We start from the raw sequence: 20,705 nt of genomic DNA, 5'->3' as shown, positions 1-20,705 counted from the left end.
GGTGCTCAATTAGAATCCCATGGTCCACAGTATCAAATGCTGCTGAGAGATCCAGAAGGATTAAGATTGAACAATCACCTCTGTCTCTTGCCATCAGAAGATCATTAAGCACACATACCAGGGCTGTTTCAGTGCTATGTCTTCTCCTGAATCCTGACTGGAATGGATCATAAATATCATGGGTAGACAGGTGGTTTTCCAGTTGCATTGCCACCACTTTCTCAATGACCTTTCCTAGAAAAGGAAGGTTTGATACTGGTCTATAGTTGGTCATGCAGTCGGGGTCTAAATTAGGTTTTTTAAGAAGTGGTCTAACAATTGCTTCCTTTAGTGGTTCTGGAAAAATTGCTGTTTGCAAAGAGCATTTAACTATTTTTGTAATTACAGGGCCAATAATGTCTATAGACCCTATGAGAAGCTTGGTTGAGGCAGGGTCCAGATCACAGGTGGTGGGTCGCAACATTCTGATAATTTTAGCAATGTCTTTTACATCCATTATGTCAAAGCTGTTCCAGGGAGACAGGTGGCTTACCTTGGCAGGCTTGGTAGTTTGGCACTCCTTTGATGGCACTGTGAGGATTCCAGCCCGGATGGAGGATACTTTATCTGCAAAGAATTTTGCAAACTCATTGCATCTTGACTGGGAGAGGGTTTCATCATGCTGCAGGCATGCTGGTTTGCAAAGCATCTCCACTGTATGGAAAAGCTGAGCTGGCCTATTGTTTGCTGCCTTGATCTCATTTGAAAGGAACTCTGTTTTCTTACGGGTGATTGTTGATTGATATTCTCTTATATGTTTGATTAGTGTTAACTTATCCTCTACCAGGTTTGTGTTCCTCCATCGTCTTTCAAGTCTATGCTCCCTTTTCTTGAGTTCACTAACACTATTGTCAAACCAAGGGGCTTGACGGTGTGGCATGAGGGGTCGTATACGTACTGGGGCAATAATATCCATTGCAGCTGTCACATCCCTGTTATAGCAATGGACAAGGGAACAAGGATCTTCACAGGCCCCCATTACCGCAGAAAGATCCAGGTTTGCTGCAAGAGCCTGGGGAGTCATGCCCCTCCTTGGGTAAAGTTCTATTTTGATGGGTTGCAACTGAGAAGTGAATTGAGTGGTGGTCTGACCATTTGACTGGGTTTATATTTAGGTCAGAGACATCTAATCCAATCTAAATATTCCATTACCAACTTTGGGATAAAGGATGAAATATTCCATACGACACAAGGACTAAGATCAAGAGTGTCATTCAAGAACTTTGACGGAAGCTCTAGCGCCTTCTGTTTTTTTGTCTGTATGTTATGGTTTCTGGTACTCACTAACGCGAGTACAGGGTATTTTATATATATATATATATATATATATATATACACTGTATATTTATATATAAAATGAAAAAATGGGGTGCACTCACCAGTCTCCGGAAAATGAGTCATTTCTTAGATACACAACATGGCAGGATTACATCTATGTGTTGGTCCCAATCCTGGACCTTTATCAAGCTATCTTGATAATCGACCTGTACATGCAGGGGCATAGGGAGGGCGGTTCCAGTGGAGCGCAAGCTCCAGGAACCAAAGGAGTCTGGAGGCACCGCCCGCTGTGTTCCCAGCAGCTGTCTAAGCTGACAGCCTGCCGGGCAGAGGCGGGCTGGGCCGGGGGCAGGGTACCATGTGCCCCATGAGCCACAGCACCATGTGGGTCACGGGCAGTCTGTGCCTCTGTGACACAGCTGCACTGCACATGTAATGGAAGAGACATCATGATGTCTCTCCCATAATGCAGAGTGGGCCGGCCCGGGAGGACAGACGGAGGAGCAGATGGTGGCGGCGGGAGCGGGGGTTCAGGTAAGTGTTTTTTTTTTAATTATGTGTCTACTGGGGGGGTGCTACTAGCGGAACTACAAGGGGGAGACCACTACTGGGGGCACTACAAGGGGGAGACTACTACTGGGGGCCCTACAAGGGGGGCTACTACTACTAGGGGCACTACAAGGGGGGGACTACTACTGGGGGCACTTTAAGGGGGGGACTACTACTGGGGGCACTTCAAGGGGGGATTACAGCTGGGGGGACTACTACTGGGGGCACTGCATAGGGGGAGGGGACTTCCAACTGGGGTCACTGCATCAGGGGACCACTACTGGGGGCTCTGTATAAAGGGTAATACTGGGGGTACTGCATAACTGGTGCCACAACTGGAGCCACTATTTAAGGGGTACTGCATAAGGGTTACCACTATTGGGGGCACTGCATGGGGAGTGGACTGCTACTGGGGGCACTATATAAGGTGCACTGCATAGGGGGTACCACTACTGAGGGCACTGCACAGGGGGTACCACTACTGGGGGCACTATGTAAGGGGCTTAATTCTGGAGGCACAAGGGACACTGCACGGGGGGGACCACTACTGGAGGCACTGTATAAATGGCACAGCATAGGGGAGATCACTACTGTGGCACTACTGGAGACCTGCATAAGGGGGTCCTCTCCTGGGGCACAGGGGGCACTGCACATAGGCACCACTACAGGGGGCTGCCCCTAATCTTTATTTTTACTTTACATTAATCTCATATGGACCCACCTCCTCCCTGGTACCCTTGAGGGGGGCGCCGTAGCACGCACGTGCTCCGAGCACCCTGGCTATACGCTACTCCTCTGTGTACATGTGTCATGAGGGACAGACAGAGGATCACCCTTTGAATTAATCTGTGGTACAGTAGCCCAATAGGCTACTATAGGCTTCACTTTTTAGAGCTTGATAAATCTAGTATATTACCTGTTCTGTTAATCCTTACTGCTGTGGTCCAGTGTTACCATTGCAGCCATGCATTTCTTATTAAATGGCAATAGCTAAGAAAGCAGTTCATTTAATAATTTACTGCAGTGGCTAGGGATGAAATGTAATAGAAATATGGCAATAAGCAATGGCAGTGAGCAAATTTGGATTTTTTTTCTTTTTTTTTATTAATCTAAACTATTTGATCACTAAAGGAAAGACAAAAAATACAGTTTTCAACCTTTCAGGGTCCACTGTAAAAAGGGCTTTAGGAAGGCGCCAGCTATGCTCTCCATAGAGATAGCCACACCCATAACACCGGCCATACCCTCTTTGTAGATTACACACACAGCACTGGCCGTGCATCCACATCACTAGTCCCACAGCTGCTTCACTTGTCACACCCCCTGCGGCAGCACACAATACCGATGTGTCCTCTTGCATCCTTGTTGTTTGTGCTGCAAACTTGCGCATGCATCACGCCATGTGATTTGCTGTGGCTGCGTGTGCCATGGTAAGCCTGCTGTGTTTGCAACATGCAATCCTATGGATCGCAGGTGCAAATGCAGTGCATCTTACCGTTTGCAGGCGAGAGACTCGTGCTATACGTGACACTCCCAAGCGGCAAAGTTTCAAGTGGACATATCTGTAGGTCCTACATAGATTTCGGCTCCAGGTACATGTGGACATTAATCTGGCACCGAGTACAAACATGGTCAAATATCCTCACGTTGATTGAATTTAGAACAATTTTTTAAGCTGATCTAAGCTACATTATTTTCTTGCAATATTGACATTTTAGACCCGTTTTGGCAAACTGGTTGGAGAAACATTTGAAAAGGTTAACAATCTCTATTCGAGTTTAAAAGCTCTGTAGCATTATGACTGAGCCATACCAAATTGCTGTGTGCCGTTTTGCTCTTAACTCTACTCAACACACCCTACTCGATAATTTGGATTTCAATAAATGGTATGTTTAAAAGGAGACAGAAATGAAATTCATGGTATTCATTCCTAAGAAAATTAGGAAATTAGGTTCTGGAGAGGGCTATGTACCATTATAGTTACAGTCTGTTCATTCGGCAGTGTAACGTAGCAGGCTTTTTTAATGCAAAAGCCACAGCACTGTCCTGAATATAGTTTATATTCCTCATCCTAGAGAAAAAAAAGAAACAATGTTAGACAGCAGACAAGACATGTGGTATGTACTGTATACATTTTTGGGACCATATTAAAACAAAGACAGTAAGATTGATCTAATTCTAAACTAAAAATAATTAAAGCCCAAATAAACAGTGGCAGATTTTAACAGGGGTAGACTGGTGACTGCTCAATTACCAGATCAATGTGGAGACCAGGGCCGCCATCAGGGGGGGACAGCCAGTACTCCTGTACCGGGCCCGGACAGCTGAGGGGGCCCGGCAGCCAGCAGAGTTAATTAATTGTTAATTATTCACCCTCACACAGGACAGCTGAGCTGCCCGAGAGTCCTATGAATGACTCATCCTGTGTGATGAGTCATTTATTAATCAGCAGCTGTCCAGCCAGCGCTAGCAACACACAAGCCAGAGCTATAAGATGCTGGATTCCCCTGCGGATCTGTGATCCACACTGGAGCCTGAAGGTCAAGTGTCAGCCCTGGAAGAATGCTGCACAGACAGCACAGTAAGTACAGTAGTACAGGCATCTCACTTTGTGTCTGCAGCTCTATGTTCCCTCCCTACCACTTTGATGTATGTCCCTGCCTCTCTCCCCTGTCTGTTAACTGTAAAGTCTGTATTTGTATCTAGTGAACTATATGTAGCTTTGTATGTGTGTGTCTGCCCTCCTCATCCCACCCCATGGGTGAGTCTGCTTCACACCTTCTTGAGTGCCTCTATCCCCTCCACTCCCCATGAGTGCCTCTATACCCTCCACTCCCCATGAGTGCCTCTATCCCTTCCACTCCCCATGAGTGCCTCTGGACCTGATTCAGAGCCGCTCGTAAGCGGCCGCTCGTTCGCACCAAGCGATGTTCGCACATCTGCGCATGCGTATGGGTTGTAATACGCATGCGCGAACCAGTCAGTGCGGTCGGAAATCGTGTGCTCGCAAAATAGCGAATGCCTGCTAATTTGAGTGACAGGATGAGGCATTTGTGGGTGGTAACAGGGGAAGGTGCTTGAAAACGGGGAGTGGAGATCCGAACGCAGGCGTGCCTAATGGTCAAAACGGGCGTTTTAAGGGTGTGCATAATTAACAAAGCAGAGTCATCGACCACGTCACTTGGTTGTCTTTTAGTCTGAACTGCTCGCATGATTGCGGTAGGAAAATGCTACCACAAGAATAGCGAGCAGTTCATACGCCGTTCGATGTACTCGATTAATCTAATAAATAGCGGAGATGACGTGTGATGCGAGCGGCCAGGGGGCGTTTTTTACAAAATAGCGAGCGCATGTTTCATTCGCTCGTTCAGACATAGAGGCATCAACAGACCGCAAAGAGCGAGCGCTCATTTTAAATAGCCAGCCCCTTTTTCTGAACGAGCGAGCGCAAATAGCGTCCGGCTCTGAATCAGGCCCTTTATCCCCTCCACTCCCCATGAGTGCCTCTATCCCCTCCACTCCCCATGAGTGCCTCTGTCTCTCACTCCACATTACATGTGTGCCATTGTCCCTTTTTCCACTTCTCCTGTGTGCTTTTGCCCCCCTTTACCCCCATGTGTGTCTCTGCCTGACACTACACTCCCTATATGTGCCTATGCACTCCTTCCCTCCCTTCTGAGTGCCTCTGCCCCTCATCCACTCCATTTGTGTGCCTCTAACCCCTGTCACTTGCTTTTTTCCTCTGCATCACATTCCAGACCTAGCCAATTTGTGGCTCTCCAGCTGTTGTGAAACTACAAGTCCCTGCATACCCTCCCACAGTCAGCTGGTAAAGCATGCTGGGACTTGTAGTTTCACAGCAGCTGGAAAGTCGCAGGTTGTCCAGGCCTGCATTATCCAATCTTTCTCCCCATCCCATCTGTTCTCCCACTTTCTTCTATCTGCCCACATCATTCACTTTCATCTTATGCTACACCTTCTACCTCCTCGTCTTCCACTTCTCTAATCTTTATGCCTTTCCATTCTCATATTCTTAATGTACTACATAGAACCACGGTGATCAGAAGAGCCATGGATGAAGGGAAGTGCAACCAAGTTCAATGGCAGATAATTAAATCTAAGGGTAGCAGGTAAGTACAATTTTAATTTATTAAATCGGTCAGCACTTTACACTACACCTTGCACCCTCAGAGCTTTGGGAGGGGGGGCCCTGCATTATCCACTTGTACTGGGCCCCATGATTCCTAATGGTGGCCCTGGTGGAGACCCACAGTTCCTGCCCTTGTCATAAGCAATACACCACACTGGTATTATGATGATAATATTATGGAAACAAAAAACTCTGGTAAGGCAGCACGGGCCTGATTCTGAGTCTGATGCAGAAGCGTACATGGCAGCATCCATTGGCGGTCACCCATCTGTAACTTTATACAAATGCTGATACAAACTACTTCCTTTGTGTACATCCGTGCGGCCCAAAATGCAAGGATTGAGATTTAGCGTCCATGCACGCTAAAATACTGATTAGTACATCTTTATACACAACCATTGGTCGCACCATTGAAAATTGGGCCATCTCTATGGCAGGTGCAGGTTCTCCATCTGACTATGGCCTCTTATGCCTGCAGCTGTGCTTCTGTGAAACTAGATGCGTGCGTTGACACAACGGTGACACTCCCATAACACGGCCACTGAATGGACCATTGTCAAGTACATCTCCGACGGAGATGCCCGCTGATTGGCTGGCGGCTCCTTCAATGACAGGGTACACAAACATACCATTACTCAGTCCAATTTGGTACAGCTTTTTTCCGATTTTTTTTTAATCCTTTGGATGCCTACAGGGAACGAAGCGGACGTGAACTGCGCATAGGAGAGGAGAGTATGCATTTTTATTTCAGATACCCCTATGGAATACTTCGGATATTAGGTGAGTATATGTGAGTGTGAGTGTGCAGGTATGTTTTATTAAAATTTTACTTTCATGGTGTGTGTTTTTTTTTTTTTTTACATATTTCTTTTGTTGTAGAACTACACGTGCCAGCGGGCCGGTAATGCCCCGTGTGCTGGTATTTGTGGTTCTCCAAATACCAGCATGTGAGGGAGGCTTGCTGGTACGTATAGTTCTACAACTAAAGAGAATAGTTAACCTTTTAATTTACACTAAACACTAACACTATCAACCCGGCACCCACTGCCCTAGGGTGCTGGGGATTGCCCCGGGCTAACAGTCTAGGCCTGGGGTGCCCTGGAAAGGGGACCCCTTTATTGGGTGGTTCCCCAACTCTCCAGGGATCCCCAGCCAGGGCTGACTAGCAGTCAGGGGTAATGCTTTGGCCGGGTAAACCGGTGAAAGGTTTTCCCTGGCTGTGGCATTATCCCCCACTAGAAAGAGTTCAGTGCTGGTTTTGGAATTTTCAGGGGACCCCTACTCATTTTGTCCCCTGATTTTCCAGAACCAGGACCAGCTCAACTAATCCCTGTGCTAGTTATTGATTTACAGGGGCCCCCTATGCATTTTTTCCCCTGTATTTTTAGAACCAAGACAGGCTTTATAATGCCCGGGGCTGGTTATGCTTTTGCTGCACGTCATTTTTTTTAAAACACACACAGAAGCCATCACGGATCTCCCTGAACTGTGATGGCTTCTGTATAACTCGCACCTTTTAATACTAGTAGCATTAAAAGGTGTCAGCTTACATAGGGAAAAGCTCGACTAAACTTGCAAATGCAGTAGCCTCGAGCTGAAAAGTTTGCAGGCTATTGAATTTGCGAGTCACAGCACAAACTCGCACCTTTAAAAAATGTGAGAAGGTGCGAGTTTGTACTGTTACTAAAACTGACACCCTATTACATTTGGCCCTATATCTTATGAATTTCTCTCATAGATACACTTGAAGGCTTGTGTTTATGGAATTTCAACCACCATGAATAGCCACAATCTTCCACTGCATGCAGATATATACCATAATGACTTCTTTCAAACTACGGACCTGATTCAGCGATGGATGGTAATGCAATCGCAACTGACTTCTCTCACTTATCACAGTTGCTAAAATATGCTAATGCCTTCCAATTCATAGCATGAGCATAGGGACACTGCAGTGCATTGTTCTCTCATGCACAATAGCAAACAATCACTCCTTCTATGAAAATTAGGCCCTGCGTGTACTGTGAAATACATATTGTAAAGGGCCATTCCATGGCAATTCTTGTATACAGTTTTTAAAGCATGACCTGTCTTTTTTCTCAGTAACTACAATTAATTTCACATAAATGTATTTTGCTGTAGAGAGCCATGCATATACTTTCTATGTCACTTTGTAACATGAGGTACAGTACCATGGAATGACCCAGAAGCAAATTCATCATGGAAATATATTTCAGTCACTGCCCAATAAGTCTATTTTCTTCTAAAACGAATTGCAGTTAAGTAATCATTGTACAGTATCTCTGAGACCAAATATCTCAGCAAAGATTTGTCCTTTTAATAGTGTGTGTTGTTGTCCAGGTGTATAAAAATTAGATTTTTATACTCAACATAAAATCTTTTCCTCGCGAGCCATTTGGGGGACACTGTAGTCTTAACTATGGGTAGAGGGGCTGGCACAGTAGTATAGGCACTTACAGGTTAAAAGTTAGCTTGACCCCCTCTAACCCATATAACCCCATCAATCTTCACCTAACCTCAGTTTTTGTGTAACAAAGCCGCATGGAGGATGAACAACATTACTATGTAACAAGGAACCAGCCAGGACATAGAAAAATAGCAACCTAACAGAGAGGGATTTGCTGTCTCCCATAGATGGAATAAAAAAAATTCAATTTCCCAACAAGTGGAGGCACCGTCTGGCAAAAACCATACATAAAACTGTACACCCCAAAACTAATGTCACCAGGACCAAAAGTATTCAAATTGGTAAAATGTTGTAAAGGTCTGCACAGAGGACCAGGTTGCTGCTCTGCTCAACTGCTCAACCAAGGCTTCATGGTGATTCACTGAAAAAGCCCCAACTGCACAAGTAGAATGAGCCCAAGGGGCTTATCTGAAGACAGGTAAGCCTGGCAGATAGCAGAGGTAATTCACAATGGAACACTCGGATGCCAGCCATCCTTTCCTTGGAATCCATACCCTATAGATTGTGAGCTTGCAAGCAGGGCCCTCTTACCTCTATGTCTGTCTGTTATTACCCTGTTTTGTTCTATAAATGTTTCCAATTGTAAAGCGCAATATGCTGCGCTATATAAGAAACTGTTAATAAATAAAATAAATAAATAAATATACTGAATTGAGGATGGACGGCCAATATAAATCCGTAAAGGACGGACGACGTCCAAAAGTCATAAAGACATAGAAGCTGCTCCCAGAAAAGCTGGGAGAACAATATCTTGGTACAAATGGAAGTTTGAAACAACCTTGTGTAAAAAAATAGGACTTAGGCCAGAAAACAAAACCCTGTTGGAATGAAAAATGTCAATGGGAGGCTTACAAGATAAGGCAGCCTGCTCTGAGGCACATAAAGTAGATAAAGATTAACCACCTTATATATAAAATACAGCAAATCCATGGTCTTAACAGGATCAAAGGGAGATCTCTGGAATGATTCCAATACAAAAATCAGATCCCATGGAGGGATCCCATGTGTGTCTTTTTTTGATGTAATAAATATACAACTTTATTTTTAAGTGCTCTTTCTTTATGACATTGGGCTTCTCTATCTAGACTGTCCCTTCACAGATGCTTTATCATGTCTCAGTGTTACAGTATTTGATGAATGAGTTTTCTTATTTAGAAACAGAAGCTACAGTAAATTAAGTGTACTATAATTTCCATAGAGTTTTTAAGTAACAAAGGCCCTCATTCAGAGCCGTACGCTCTGAGCAGAGTGCACGCTCTGAATGAGGGCCGCCCTCCATAAAAATGTAGCGTCCTCCTGGACGCTCGTATAGCTGTTGGTCACCACCCACAGCCTATACGAGCGTGCATTTTGATGGCCGCGATGGTCGTGACCATCGCGACCATCGAAACTGCGAGCCGGAGCCTGCGGTTGAGGTTTTCAACCGCAAGCTCCGGAGTGATTTTGGCTCTATCAGAGCCAAAATCACTCCCACTGACATCACTAGTGATGTCAGTGGGCCGGCTTCTGACGGGAGGCGTTCCCATGGGAACGCCCCCGGCACGCCCACCAAAGGGGGCGTGCTGTCAATCAACATCGACAGCATGCCCCCTTTGATCAGACACAACGAGCGAAGGACTTTCCTTCGCTCGTCGCGTCTGGCGCATGCGCACGACGGAGCTCCCTCCATCGTGCGCATGCTCAGTGCAGAACATCGACTGAACTCTGACACCCAGGGGTCTATTTACTAAGCCTTGGATGGAGATAAAGTCGACGGAGATAAGGTACCAGCCAATCAGCTCCTAACTGCCACATCACAGGCTGTGTTTGAAAAATGACAGTTAGGGGCTGGCTGGTTAGTACCTTATCTCCGTCGACTTTATCTCCACCCAAGGCTTAGTAAATAGACCCCTCAGTCTGTACACAGTTTTGGTATAACTAATTTTATCAAGCTAATTCACTCATGACTACTCGCAGTTAATTGGCTCTTTACCTACTTACAGTGGTGGATGATGGAAAAGGATCTAACTGGGAACCAATTGAATACATTACCATTTGCTGTTACTAATCATAAATTATTAAAAGCTCTTAAAGAATCAATCATTATTTTGCAACCTGAAAATATTTAATTTCAAACCTAAAGGCATACAAATCTATTTCTTCCACTTGGGTGGATATTGATTTGGTGTCATGATATACTTACTGTGTATTACTGAAGCACTCTGAGCTATGCATATCACAATGTTATTGGTTGAATTTGAACTAACTTTTATTAAAATATTTGTTATCATTTAAGAATTACACTCACCTGGGCACATGTTACATTGCAGGTAATTGGATTACACGCAACTGAATTCTGCATAGTGATGCTGTTATATGTATCTGTGCATGTACATTCCGTGCAGCTGCCAGGAGGTGAAGGAAGTATAGCGCCAGGCTAGAGAGGTAAGGTAGAAAAAAAAGACAATATAAGAAATGTGCTATAAACTCCACTACACATGCTGTGTGATATTTTATAATGCAAAATTATGATTTATATGTATCTACACCTGGGAGGCAGAGATGCCAGTAAGAATTATGGGACCCTGACAAATTTTGATCCTTGGGCCCTGGACCCCCTCATTGTAGTCTTGATGCCACTGGAGCATTATCCCCACACCCCTCTGGCAATAGATATCCCAGTGGCTTTACCCCTTTAGTAGCAATAGATCTCTCCCCCCAGTGGCATTTTCATCTCCTCCCAGGGCCGTAACTAGGGTGGTGCGACTCGTGCCGTGGCACCGCAGGGCAGGGGGCGCTGTTTGGGCCTGTCAATTTTCTGATTATTATCATTCTCACTTATAGCTTCCTCTTATTTTATCCTCAGCATCTCCTGGCCTCCCCCATCTCCTCCCTGGCCCTTCCCCATGAAGCAATGGCCCTTTTTCAGGTGTGCATCTTATGTCCCTATTTGAAAAATGGGGGGTGCAAAATGCTCTTTCTGGCACAGAGCACCAAAAAATCTAATTACAGCTCTGTCTCCCCCTCATGCAGATCACAGCAGAGTGTGACCCAGAGGGGATTGATCATCAGTCCTACTGCTATAGCTGATCTCTCAAGAGATCAGCAGAATAGTGCTCAGAAAGGAACTTTGAATTTGGCACATGTAATCCATAATGCAAATGACAGCATTCTTGGGCGCAAAATGGGAATGTGATGTCAGTAACAGAGGAAGAAGGAGGGCATGGTCCAAAGGGATATGTCAGTCTGTTTGGCAGTGGTCAATTTAATGCCAGTTAAGTGTTCAAAAAATAATTGGTAGCACCACCCAGGCATGCTGGGTGAGTACCTCAACCTGACAGGCTCCACCACCATGTGCTACACTGTTTCACTATGGGATGCCCTGTCATGAAGCACACAATGCAGACCCCTCCATGTGTTTTCACTAAATAAATATAATCCATAGTAATAAAGCATTCACAAACAAAAAATGTAAAGTTAAAACCAATATGTAACTGTAAGCCACCTATTCTCAGCTACCAATGCTTGTAATAATCCATGCTAGGCCTAAAAAATTCTATCTTATCTGAATTCAGCCAAACTGAACATTGAAGCTCAATGGACAAGTCACAAAAGTCATGCAGCTAGCTTAAATTCACCCTCTTGGCTTAATTCTACTCATTCAAAATTATCCAGTACAGTTGTAAGTGAATGTATTCTGCACTGAGACTATCTCAGGCAAAGGATCTGGCTGTTCTATTATTTAAGGAAATGGGAATTTCATTTATGTATGATTTGGATGTTCCTTATAATGGAATTCCAGAATTTTGTACTTCATGATATGCACAAGAACTTGCTATAGCATCAATAATTTTTAAATGGTCTCTGTTAGTGTTATTATTATTATAATTTATTTATATGGCACCACAATTGTTCCGCAGCACTTTTCAAAGTACATAAAGAAATAGGTTGACCAGTGACTTACAGTACAATACAATACAGGATGAGGACAAGGATAATAAACATTGCTACATTAGCGACCATAACACCCAGATAAGCAGCAGGGCAAACCAAGCGTTAGGTGCCCTAGTGGGGAGTAAGAAGTAGATGAAAGTAAAGTACGGAGAAGCACAAGAGGGTAGAGGGCCCTGCTCGTAAGAGCATACATTCTAAAAGGGAGGGGCAGACAAACAGGTGTGACACAGATGGGGTTGACAGGGAGGAAGGAGCATGGAGGAGAAAGTTAAGATGAGAGCTGGAAGGTTTTGATTAAGTAGTGGGTCTTGAGAGCCCATTTTAAGGATTATAGAGGGGTGGAGAGTCTGATGAGAAGAGGGTTCCAAAGTTGGGGAGAAGCGCGGGCAAAATCTTTGGGCAGGAGTGGGAGGAAGTAATCAATTGGCATGAGAGGTGGTGTGCATTTGTTGAACGAAGAGGGTAGACAGGAGAGTGAAGGGAGATGAGATCAGAGATGTAAATGGGAGAGGAATGGGTGAGGGCTCTGTAAGTGAGTGTGAGAACCTTTAATTGGGTTCCTAAATGGAAGGGGAGCCAGTGGAGGGCTTGTAAGAGCAGATGCAGAGCATTTGGAAAGGAAATTGAGCTGAGCAGCAGCATTGAGGACAGACTAAAGAGGAGACAGAAGGGAGTTGGGGAGGCAAGATAGGAGGAGGTTAAAGTAGTTCATTCTGGAGATGACCAGTGAGTGTATGATAGTTTTAGTGGCAGCTTGGATGAGGAAGGTTCTAATCTTGGAAATATTTTTAAGATGGAAACTACAAGACTGCGAGAGATTCTGGATATGTGGTTTGAAGGAGAGGGAGGAGTCCAGGATAACTCCAAGACAGCGCACTTTGCGGCTAGAGGAGATAGTTGTACCATCAATTGATAAAGAAATGGTGGGAAGCACGGTTATGTTGGAGGGTGGGAAAATTATGAACTTAATATGTCTAAAACTGAGCTTAAGAAATCACTGGACATCCAGGAAGAGATAGCAGAGAGACAGTTGGATATACGAGTGAGGAGAGAGGGGCAGAGGTCAGGACAGGAGAAGTAGATCTGAGTATCATCAGCATAGAGATGATAATGGAAATCAAAGAACTGATGAGTTCACCTAGTGAGGATGTATAGAGTGAGAATAGGAGAAGTCCAAGAACAGAACATTGGGGAACACCTACTGTAAGAGGCTGTGGGGGGGAAGAGGAGTCAAGATTGGAGACAGAGAAGGATCAGTCAGAGAGGTAGGAGGATAGCCAGGAGAGAGCAGTGTCATGTAGACCAAGGGAGTGAAGGATTTGCAGCAGGAGAGGGTGATCCACAGTGTTGAAAGCAGCAGAGATGTCAAGGAGAATTTGCAGAGAGTAGTGGCCCTTGGATTTAGCAGCAAGGAGTCATTGCTGACTTTTCTGAGGGCAGTTTCAGTGGAGTAGAGAGAGCAGAAGCCAGATTGAAAAGGGTCAAGGAGGGAAAGGGAGGAAAGAAGGTTGGTAAGGCAGTTGTAAACAGCATGCTCTAGGAGCTTGGAGGCAAAAGGGAGGAGAGAGATGGGACGGTTATAGGAGACAGTGTTAGGCTCAAAGGAAGGTTTTTTAAGAGTGGGGGAGACAAGGGATTGTTTCAGTGCAGAAAGGAGAATCCCTGATGAGAGGCAGAGATTAAGGAGGTAGGAGCAGGCAGAAGGAGAGAGTTAGCAGAGGAGATGTGAAGGGATAGGGTCAAGGGGGTAGATGGAAGGGGGTAGGACTGGATGAGGGACATGACTTCCTCTCCAGATACAATGGAGAAGAATATCAGAGTCGGTAAAATGGATTGGGAGGGGTGATCCAGAAAAGGAGGAGGTGGAGAGCTGGGGGACTGGTGGGATATGATGTCCAGACATATGGAATAAATTTTAGATTTAGAGTAGTTAGCAAAGTCAAGGGCAGAGAGCAAGGAGGGGAGGCGAGGAGGGGAAGGGCGGAGAAGGGAGTTGAAGGTGGTGAAGAGATGCTGGGATTTGAGGACTGGGTGGAGATGAGGTCTTGAAATATGACTGTTTAGAGAGGGAAAGTGCAGCACTGTAGGATGAGAGCAGAATTTTGAACTGGAGAAAATCTGACTTAGAGCATGATCTTCTCCACTGTCTCTTGGTGGTTTGTGAACACTTTTGCAGGTATCTGGTGCATTTGGAATACCATGTTTGAGGTGTAGATCTGTGAGGGTGAGTAGTGATCGCAGGAGCAACAGAGTCCAAAGCAAAAGGTAAGAGAGGAATTGTATAGGGAAGTGGCTTGTTCAGAGCAGGAGAGAGAGAGGATATGGGAGAGAAGTGATTGTTCAGGGTTGCTGTAACAAGAAGGTGAGATTAATTTTGGTGACCGAGATGAATGTAGTGGAGATATTGTGTGGTCTACAGTGCTGGAAAGGGAACCTGTAGGTGGTGGGCAGGGAGGGAATTTAATGAAATGTGGCTGGAGGTGGGGTGGGGTGACATGGAGAGGAGGTTTGGAGGAGGGATTACAGGTGGGGTAGTAGGACCCAGGAGGGGTAGAAGAGAATGATTGTGGATTAATGGAGAGGAAAGGGGGGAAGGCAGGCAGAGGAGGGGAGATAAATGAAGGAGAAGGAGATGAGGGAGAAATGATAAAGGTTGATGAAGTGGGACGAGCAGAGGATTAGGTAGACACTGAGTGGAGGGGGAAGTGGAAGAACACATGGTTATGGTGTGGATTAGTAATATATATGTTTCTGATTACACTTCTAGTATAAGAAAGTATGACATTATTCCTATTTAAAGACTTACCATATAGTCTATATTATTATGCATGCACACTTGTTTTGGAACTGTAAAAAAACAAAAGACACATATGAATATTGTCTTTTCCAGGAGCATAAATGACCTGCTATTCCATAAATTCAGGGGCTACATTAATAAAGTTGAATAAAGACATTTCACTACATTTAAGCTTTCATAACTTTAATTGTCAGGACTGTTGTATTTTAAATTGGCTTTGTTTTGCAAGATGTGCTGCTCTTTGTTTTGCAAGAGGTGCTGCTCTTGTGGACTTTGAAAATTTGCACCATACCTATAGGAGTCAATCTCATTCTCTTATTTGATCACATGATTCCCTGACTTTAAATTCCCTACTCTCACTATGGGGCATTTTTATCAATTTGTTTTACTAAAATAATGCGAAAACATGTGTTTTCACACCATTTTCAAAATTGTTTTAGTGTCACAGAAAGGGCAATTGGAGGAGAATTCACACAAATCTCCTCCAAGCCCTTAAATTCACATTGTTTTAGGAAGCAAATCACATTTCCCATTACTAGTAATCGGAAATGTGATCTGCTTAGATTTATTAAAATAAAATAGTAAAACAATTCTAGAGGGAGCCCTTCCATAATAAGACTATCTGCATATGGCATTTATGCAGGCTTCTCTCCATTTCTTCTACTCCTACTTAGCCATTCCTATATGCTGACAGGGAATGCAGACCATAGGATCCTTAACCCTGCCCGTCCTTGTCCTAAGGAGTGAGTCCTGTTCTACTATATACAGTATATGTATATTTATATAGCGATCTACTGAAATACTTTATCCTGGACTCGACATTGTTTTGGTTTATGCTGCGCTTCATCTTCAGCCTCAGTGCACAACTATTTTCTTGAAACCGTATGTTTCTATAGTAATAAATATTTTTTCATCCTCAGAAAAATCATTACAAACATCAGCTTAATCATAACAATAATTGCATTTGTTGAACAAGAGAAAGATAAACAAAAGAAACCCACAAAGATCCATTTTAGGATCACAGAGGGACTATAATTCTAATATATATTCTTAAGGTTCTGTTCAACAAAATCATTAATAAATCATTCGTAAAAAGATATATCAGCATACAATTGATTAGAGATGGCCAAAAATTGTGAACAAGTAAGACAACGAGCATTACCACAGTATAATTGTCAATAGACCCTGATTAAATTAGCAGTTCAACTTTTGACTTTCACAGTTCGAGATTCACAGTTTGCATTTAAGGTTTATCATTTGTGTAAAAATATATATATTTTTAAATGCTAGAAAACTAATATTGTTACATAATGCACAGAAAAATATTTTAAACTTTTTCCAAATTTGCTATTCGCCATTGTTGATGAAGTGAGAGCCTTCTCAAAAGTGCTCGACAAAGCTGGCACATGTACAAACCAAATTATAACAATACATATATTTGTGTACTATTTATATAATCAATCACATTTAAAATAATTCTATATAAAAAGTCAAAGTTGCATATCCTAAGATTGTCTTTGGAATCCCAAATATCGTCAAAATAGAAATAAAATAATTAATATGTATAACAGAAATATATGGGGAAAAAGAAAGATGGGAATGTGACTAAGATTGCAACATTTCATTAGCTAGTGGCTAATAGACCCTCTCAGATCATCTTAGATACAAGAATATGTTAAATTCGTAACCTCGAAATGAAAACAGTATTGCTCCTCACAGTGTTACATTGTTTAGAATCTTGAAAATTCCGAAGCCATAAAAACAATAACAAATGCATCCTACTGTAACACTGCCAAACAAATTGTTTGCAGCCTTCCATCCACGCATTTTTACATTTCAGTCTTTCTCAAGGTGCTCCATGGTGGATAAATGGGCAGTATTTTATATCCCCTATACCCCAGCAAATGTCTGTAATTTTGGGTGGGAGTAGCATTTAATTCCAATGACAAACATTATATACTGTAAATATACAATACAATACCAATACCAAATACCAATACACATATCTTTCCTCAAAATATCTTAGTATTGTTTCTCATTGCACTGAATTTAACCACTTACACCTATAATGTGTGGGGGATAAACGACTGGCCATTTGTCCACCATAGAGCACCTTGAGAAAGACTGAAACACCAAAATGTGTGGATGGAAGACTAGGAGGCTGCAGGCAACTTGTTTGGTGGTGTTAGGACACATGAATAGTTGAAGAAATTTGCTTCCCATGACTTACCATGACACACTCCTCTTTGATGTGCTTTTATCTCATAATATCTGGTAAGCAGCTCCTTTGTCTGTTTAGTGGACATTTGTTATTGTTTTTATGGCTTTGGAATTTTAAAGATTAAAAACAATGTAACACTATGAGGAACAATATTGTTTTCATCTAGCTTCCAGTATCTAAGATGATTTGAGAAAATCTATTATGCACTAGCAGAAGAATTGGGAATGTAAGAAAGATTGCAACATCTCTCTACTTTCCCATATTTTTGGGATATACAGTATACTTTTCATATAGAGTTATTTTAAATGTGACTGATTATCCCAATAGGACTGTTATACGGATTGTTATATTTTGCTTTAAATTGTGTGCTGATTTCACACTATTTAAGATGCTCCTTTTTCATTCGGCACAGTAGATTTCATATCCTTTTACTGTATTTCACATGTACATACTGACTTTAATCTGGTATAACAGACTTGAACATGGTAAAACCAATTTGACTTTCCAGATTGTATCTTAATTGTATTAATTGACCCATAATTAGAGAAATTACAGCAGCTTTTTAACTGATTCAGTAAACTGGTTAGCGAAATGATTTCCAGTTAGGACAAGAACTATCTTTAATAAATAACAATATAACAAATGCTACACAGTAAATCAGCCATTAATTAAAAGCGAAACCAGTTATTTTATTTTACCATGTCATAATGTTATGACTGTAGTACAAGATTTTAAATGGAGTACAGGTTTTAAGGATGTCCATGCTTGACCACAGGTGACTTAGTAAGTCAGTCTTTTTTATTTAATCACCTTGTTAAAGCATGTATATCTTTAAAACTTGAACTGTTGGGTAGCCTTGAGGACCATGTTTGGGAACCTTTGCCCTATGGTAAGTTGGAAGTTTATATGCATGTAACACAAGACTAAGGGTACTAAGGTATAAGTTTTCTAAGAGTCACAACTGGCCATAATGTAAACCAAACTGAAACTAGTAAGCTCAGGGCTGGCAATCCTTGGAAAGTGGGGACCCCCCAAGGGATCCATACTCCCTAGCATTAAATAGCCCAGGGTTCTTCCCTGCATTCCTGGTCAGTGGGAGCCAAAGTAATGGTATAAAAAAAGGGTTGATAGGTACCAGCAAGCTTGCCCTGCAGCACTTGCAGAACTACAAGTGCCGGCAGGCTGCTGACACCAGTACCCCCGCTGTGAAAAAAAACCACAAGACACACACACCGAAGGCTTTAGTCTTTATTACTCATGCACTAACTAACCCACCCCCACTCACACTACATACAGTACTTACCTACTCCCTGGCTAAGATCAGTATTTTTCTCCAGTAGGCATCTGGTCAAAATGTACAGTATAGTGCTAGCTGAATTACAGGAAACCCTCAAGCTTACCTGTAGTTCAGCTGATCTTAGACAATCAGCGGGCCATTTTTATGACAACGGCCACTGATTGGCTTAGAGCTTCCGGACCCAAGTGTGTTTCCTGTACCTTAGCCAATCGGTGGGTGGTTACTATGACAATGGCTAAGTTGATGGACCATGAACTTTTTAGGTATTTTACATATATTATTATTGTGATTTTTTTACCCTTTAATATTGTAAAATAAATGAATTATTCATGTATCCCTTATCTTTTTTAAAGCTTGGTGGCTGTAATGCGAAACAATGTTTACACAAACCCCATATAAGATTGCATTTGTGACTCATATACATAAAGACTACTAATGCAAATACTAACCTTTACTGTATATCCAAGGACATTTGTTAAATCAAGAATTTGTACTATTTCAGTAAAAACTCATTAATCCAGATAATTCTTGTAGTTAATATTGTGGAAACTTACCACAGTTAACAGTTAGACAACAACCAACAGTGGAGTACACTGGCTTGAAACCATTCCAACATTTTTTTGGTAGATGGCATGCATGTGGATTGCAATCTGAAAATATGAAGGAAATGAACTCATTAGTGATATTATATACTGTAAATGTACAAAATATGATTAACATTGATTTGCTTGACACTTGAGCTACCCATGCTTTAAATGATCAAAACATTATTTAGTTCACATTGGGTGGTATTTAATAAAAGCAGTCAAAGGTGCAAAACATCATCTAGCTTTTTTTTTACAAGTTAGAAAAATGATTGGTTGCAATGGTTTTAGGGCATATTTGCATTAATCCTCTATGTGATATTTTAATCTAGAAGAATTCAGTGATAGAAGACAGTTCCAGATTTCCCAAACTATGACCGTACTGGCCTTGCTAATCTCTGGAAGTAAATTCACCCTGGTCTCCAGCAGAATGTTACCTAAGACAATTTTCTAAGGTTTGCGTTCATTGTATAAATAAAACCATGGATGTGTATGACATAACCCTTTATACAATATGATAGAGGGCCTTAGCCATCATATTGCCAAGGCTACCATATCTTCTCTTCTTAGGGTGAAACTGTCCTCTCTTTGAAAAAATCCTTCATGAGCAACAGAAGAAAAGTACGCTAATCTGAATGAACTGCCGTTCCAGGTTGCTAACTTTGGAACCATGGACAATTGAAAAAAAACCTGGAGAGGAAGGTTTCAATCTTCTGCATGCAGTTGCTGAATGGTGAAAATGTTCTGAAATTTCTCGGGCAACACACAGCATCTTTTCTGTAATTTTTTGCAAAATTCTGCACCACCAAATTGATTTTGTGAGCAAAACATGGGACATATTCAAATTCGCCCAGCTGTAATGCTCTCACAATATTTGTGGCATTATCAGAAATCACATCACAAATCCAGAGGAGAGTCCAAGCAGGGTAATCCATTTTGCAATGAGTTTTTCTGAGAGGCTGACACCGGTATGCCTCTTAGTGCAGCTGGTGATACAGAGAGGAGCCTGCATGGGAATGAGCTGGCATTTTGTGCTACCTACTGTTTCTGCTATTGGCAATATACCCACACAGTGGGCTGTCACAGTCATGTAATCTTTTGTTTGCCCAGCATTGCTTGTCCACATAACTGTGGTTAAGTGGACAGTGGGTACAATGGCATTTTGTAGGCATATTATTAAGTTTTTTCAACATCCTGGTACAGATGAGGAATTGCTCTTCTAGTAAAATAGAATTTAGATGGAATTTGGTAGCAGGGACACAGTACCTCAATTAACTGTCTAAGACCTGAAGCAATATGGCAGATACTGGATGCAGATCTAATAATATCATAACTGTCATGGCGTCTGTGATCTGCTGTGTGACTAGGT

General features: G+C 42.6%; 1 protein-coding gene across 1 annotated transcript in view; it reads right to left on the bottom strand.

Moving 5' to 3' along the window:
• LOC148525216 (von Willebrand factor-like) overlaps positions 1–20,705 on the bottom strand; it is a 265,846-nt gene that overhangs the window by 135,285 nt on the left and 109,856 nt on the right. Inside the window, exons 6-9 of the mRNA XM_088471026.1 lie at positions 19,307–19,402; positions 15,244–15,284; positions 10,792–10,920; positions 3,839–3,937 (exon numbers count right to left, since the gene is read on the bottom strand). Coding sequence (XP_088327152.1) covers positions 3,839–3,937; positions 10,792–10,920; positions 15,244–15,284; positions 19,307–19,402 — 365 coding nt within the window. The remainder of the gene's footprint in view (positions 1–3,838; positions 3,938–10,791; positions 10,921–15,243; positions 15,285–19,306; positions 19,403–20,705) is intronic.

This window comes from Taudactylus pleione, unplaced genomic scaffold, assembly GCF_031769625.1.
Source record: "Taudactylus pleione unplaced genomic scaffold, aTauple2 ptg000109l, whole genome shotgun sequence".
In the NCBI taxonomy this organism is placed as follows: domain Eukaryota; kingdom Metazoa; phylum Chordata; class Amphibia; order Anura; family Myobatrachidae; genus Taudactylus; species Taudactylus pleione.
This window is presented reverse-complemented; position numbering and strand designations above follow the sequence as displayed.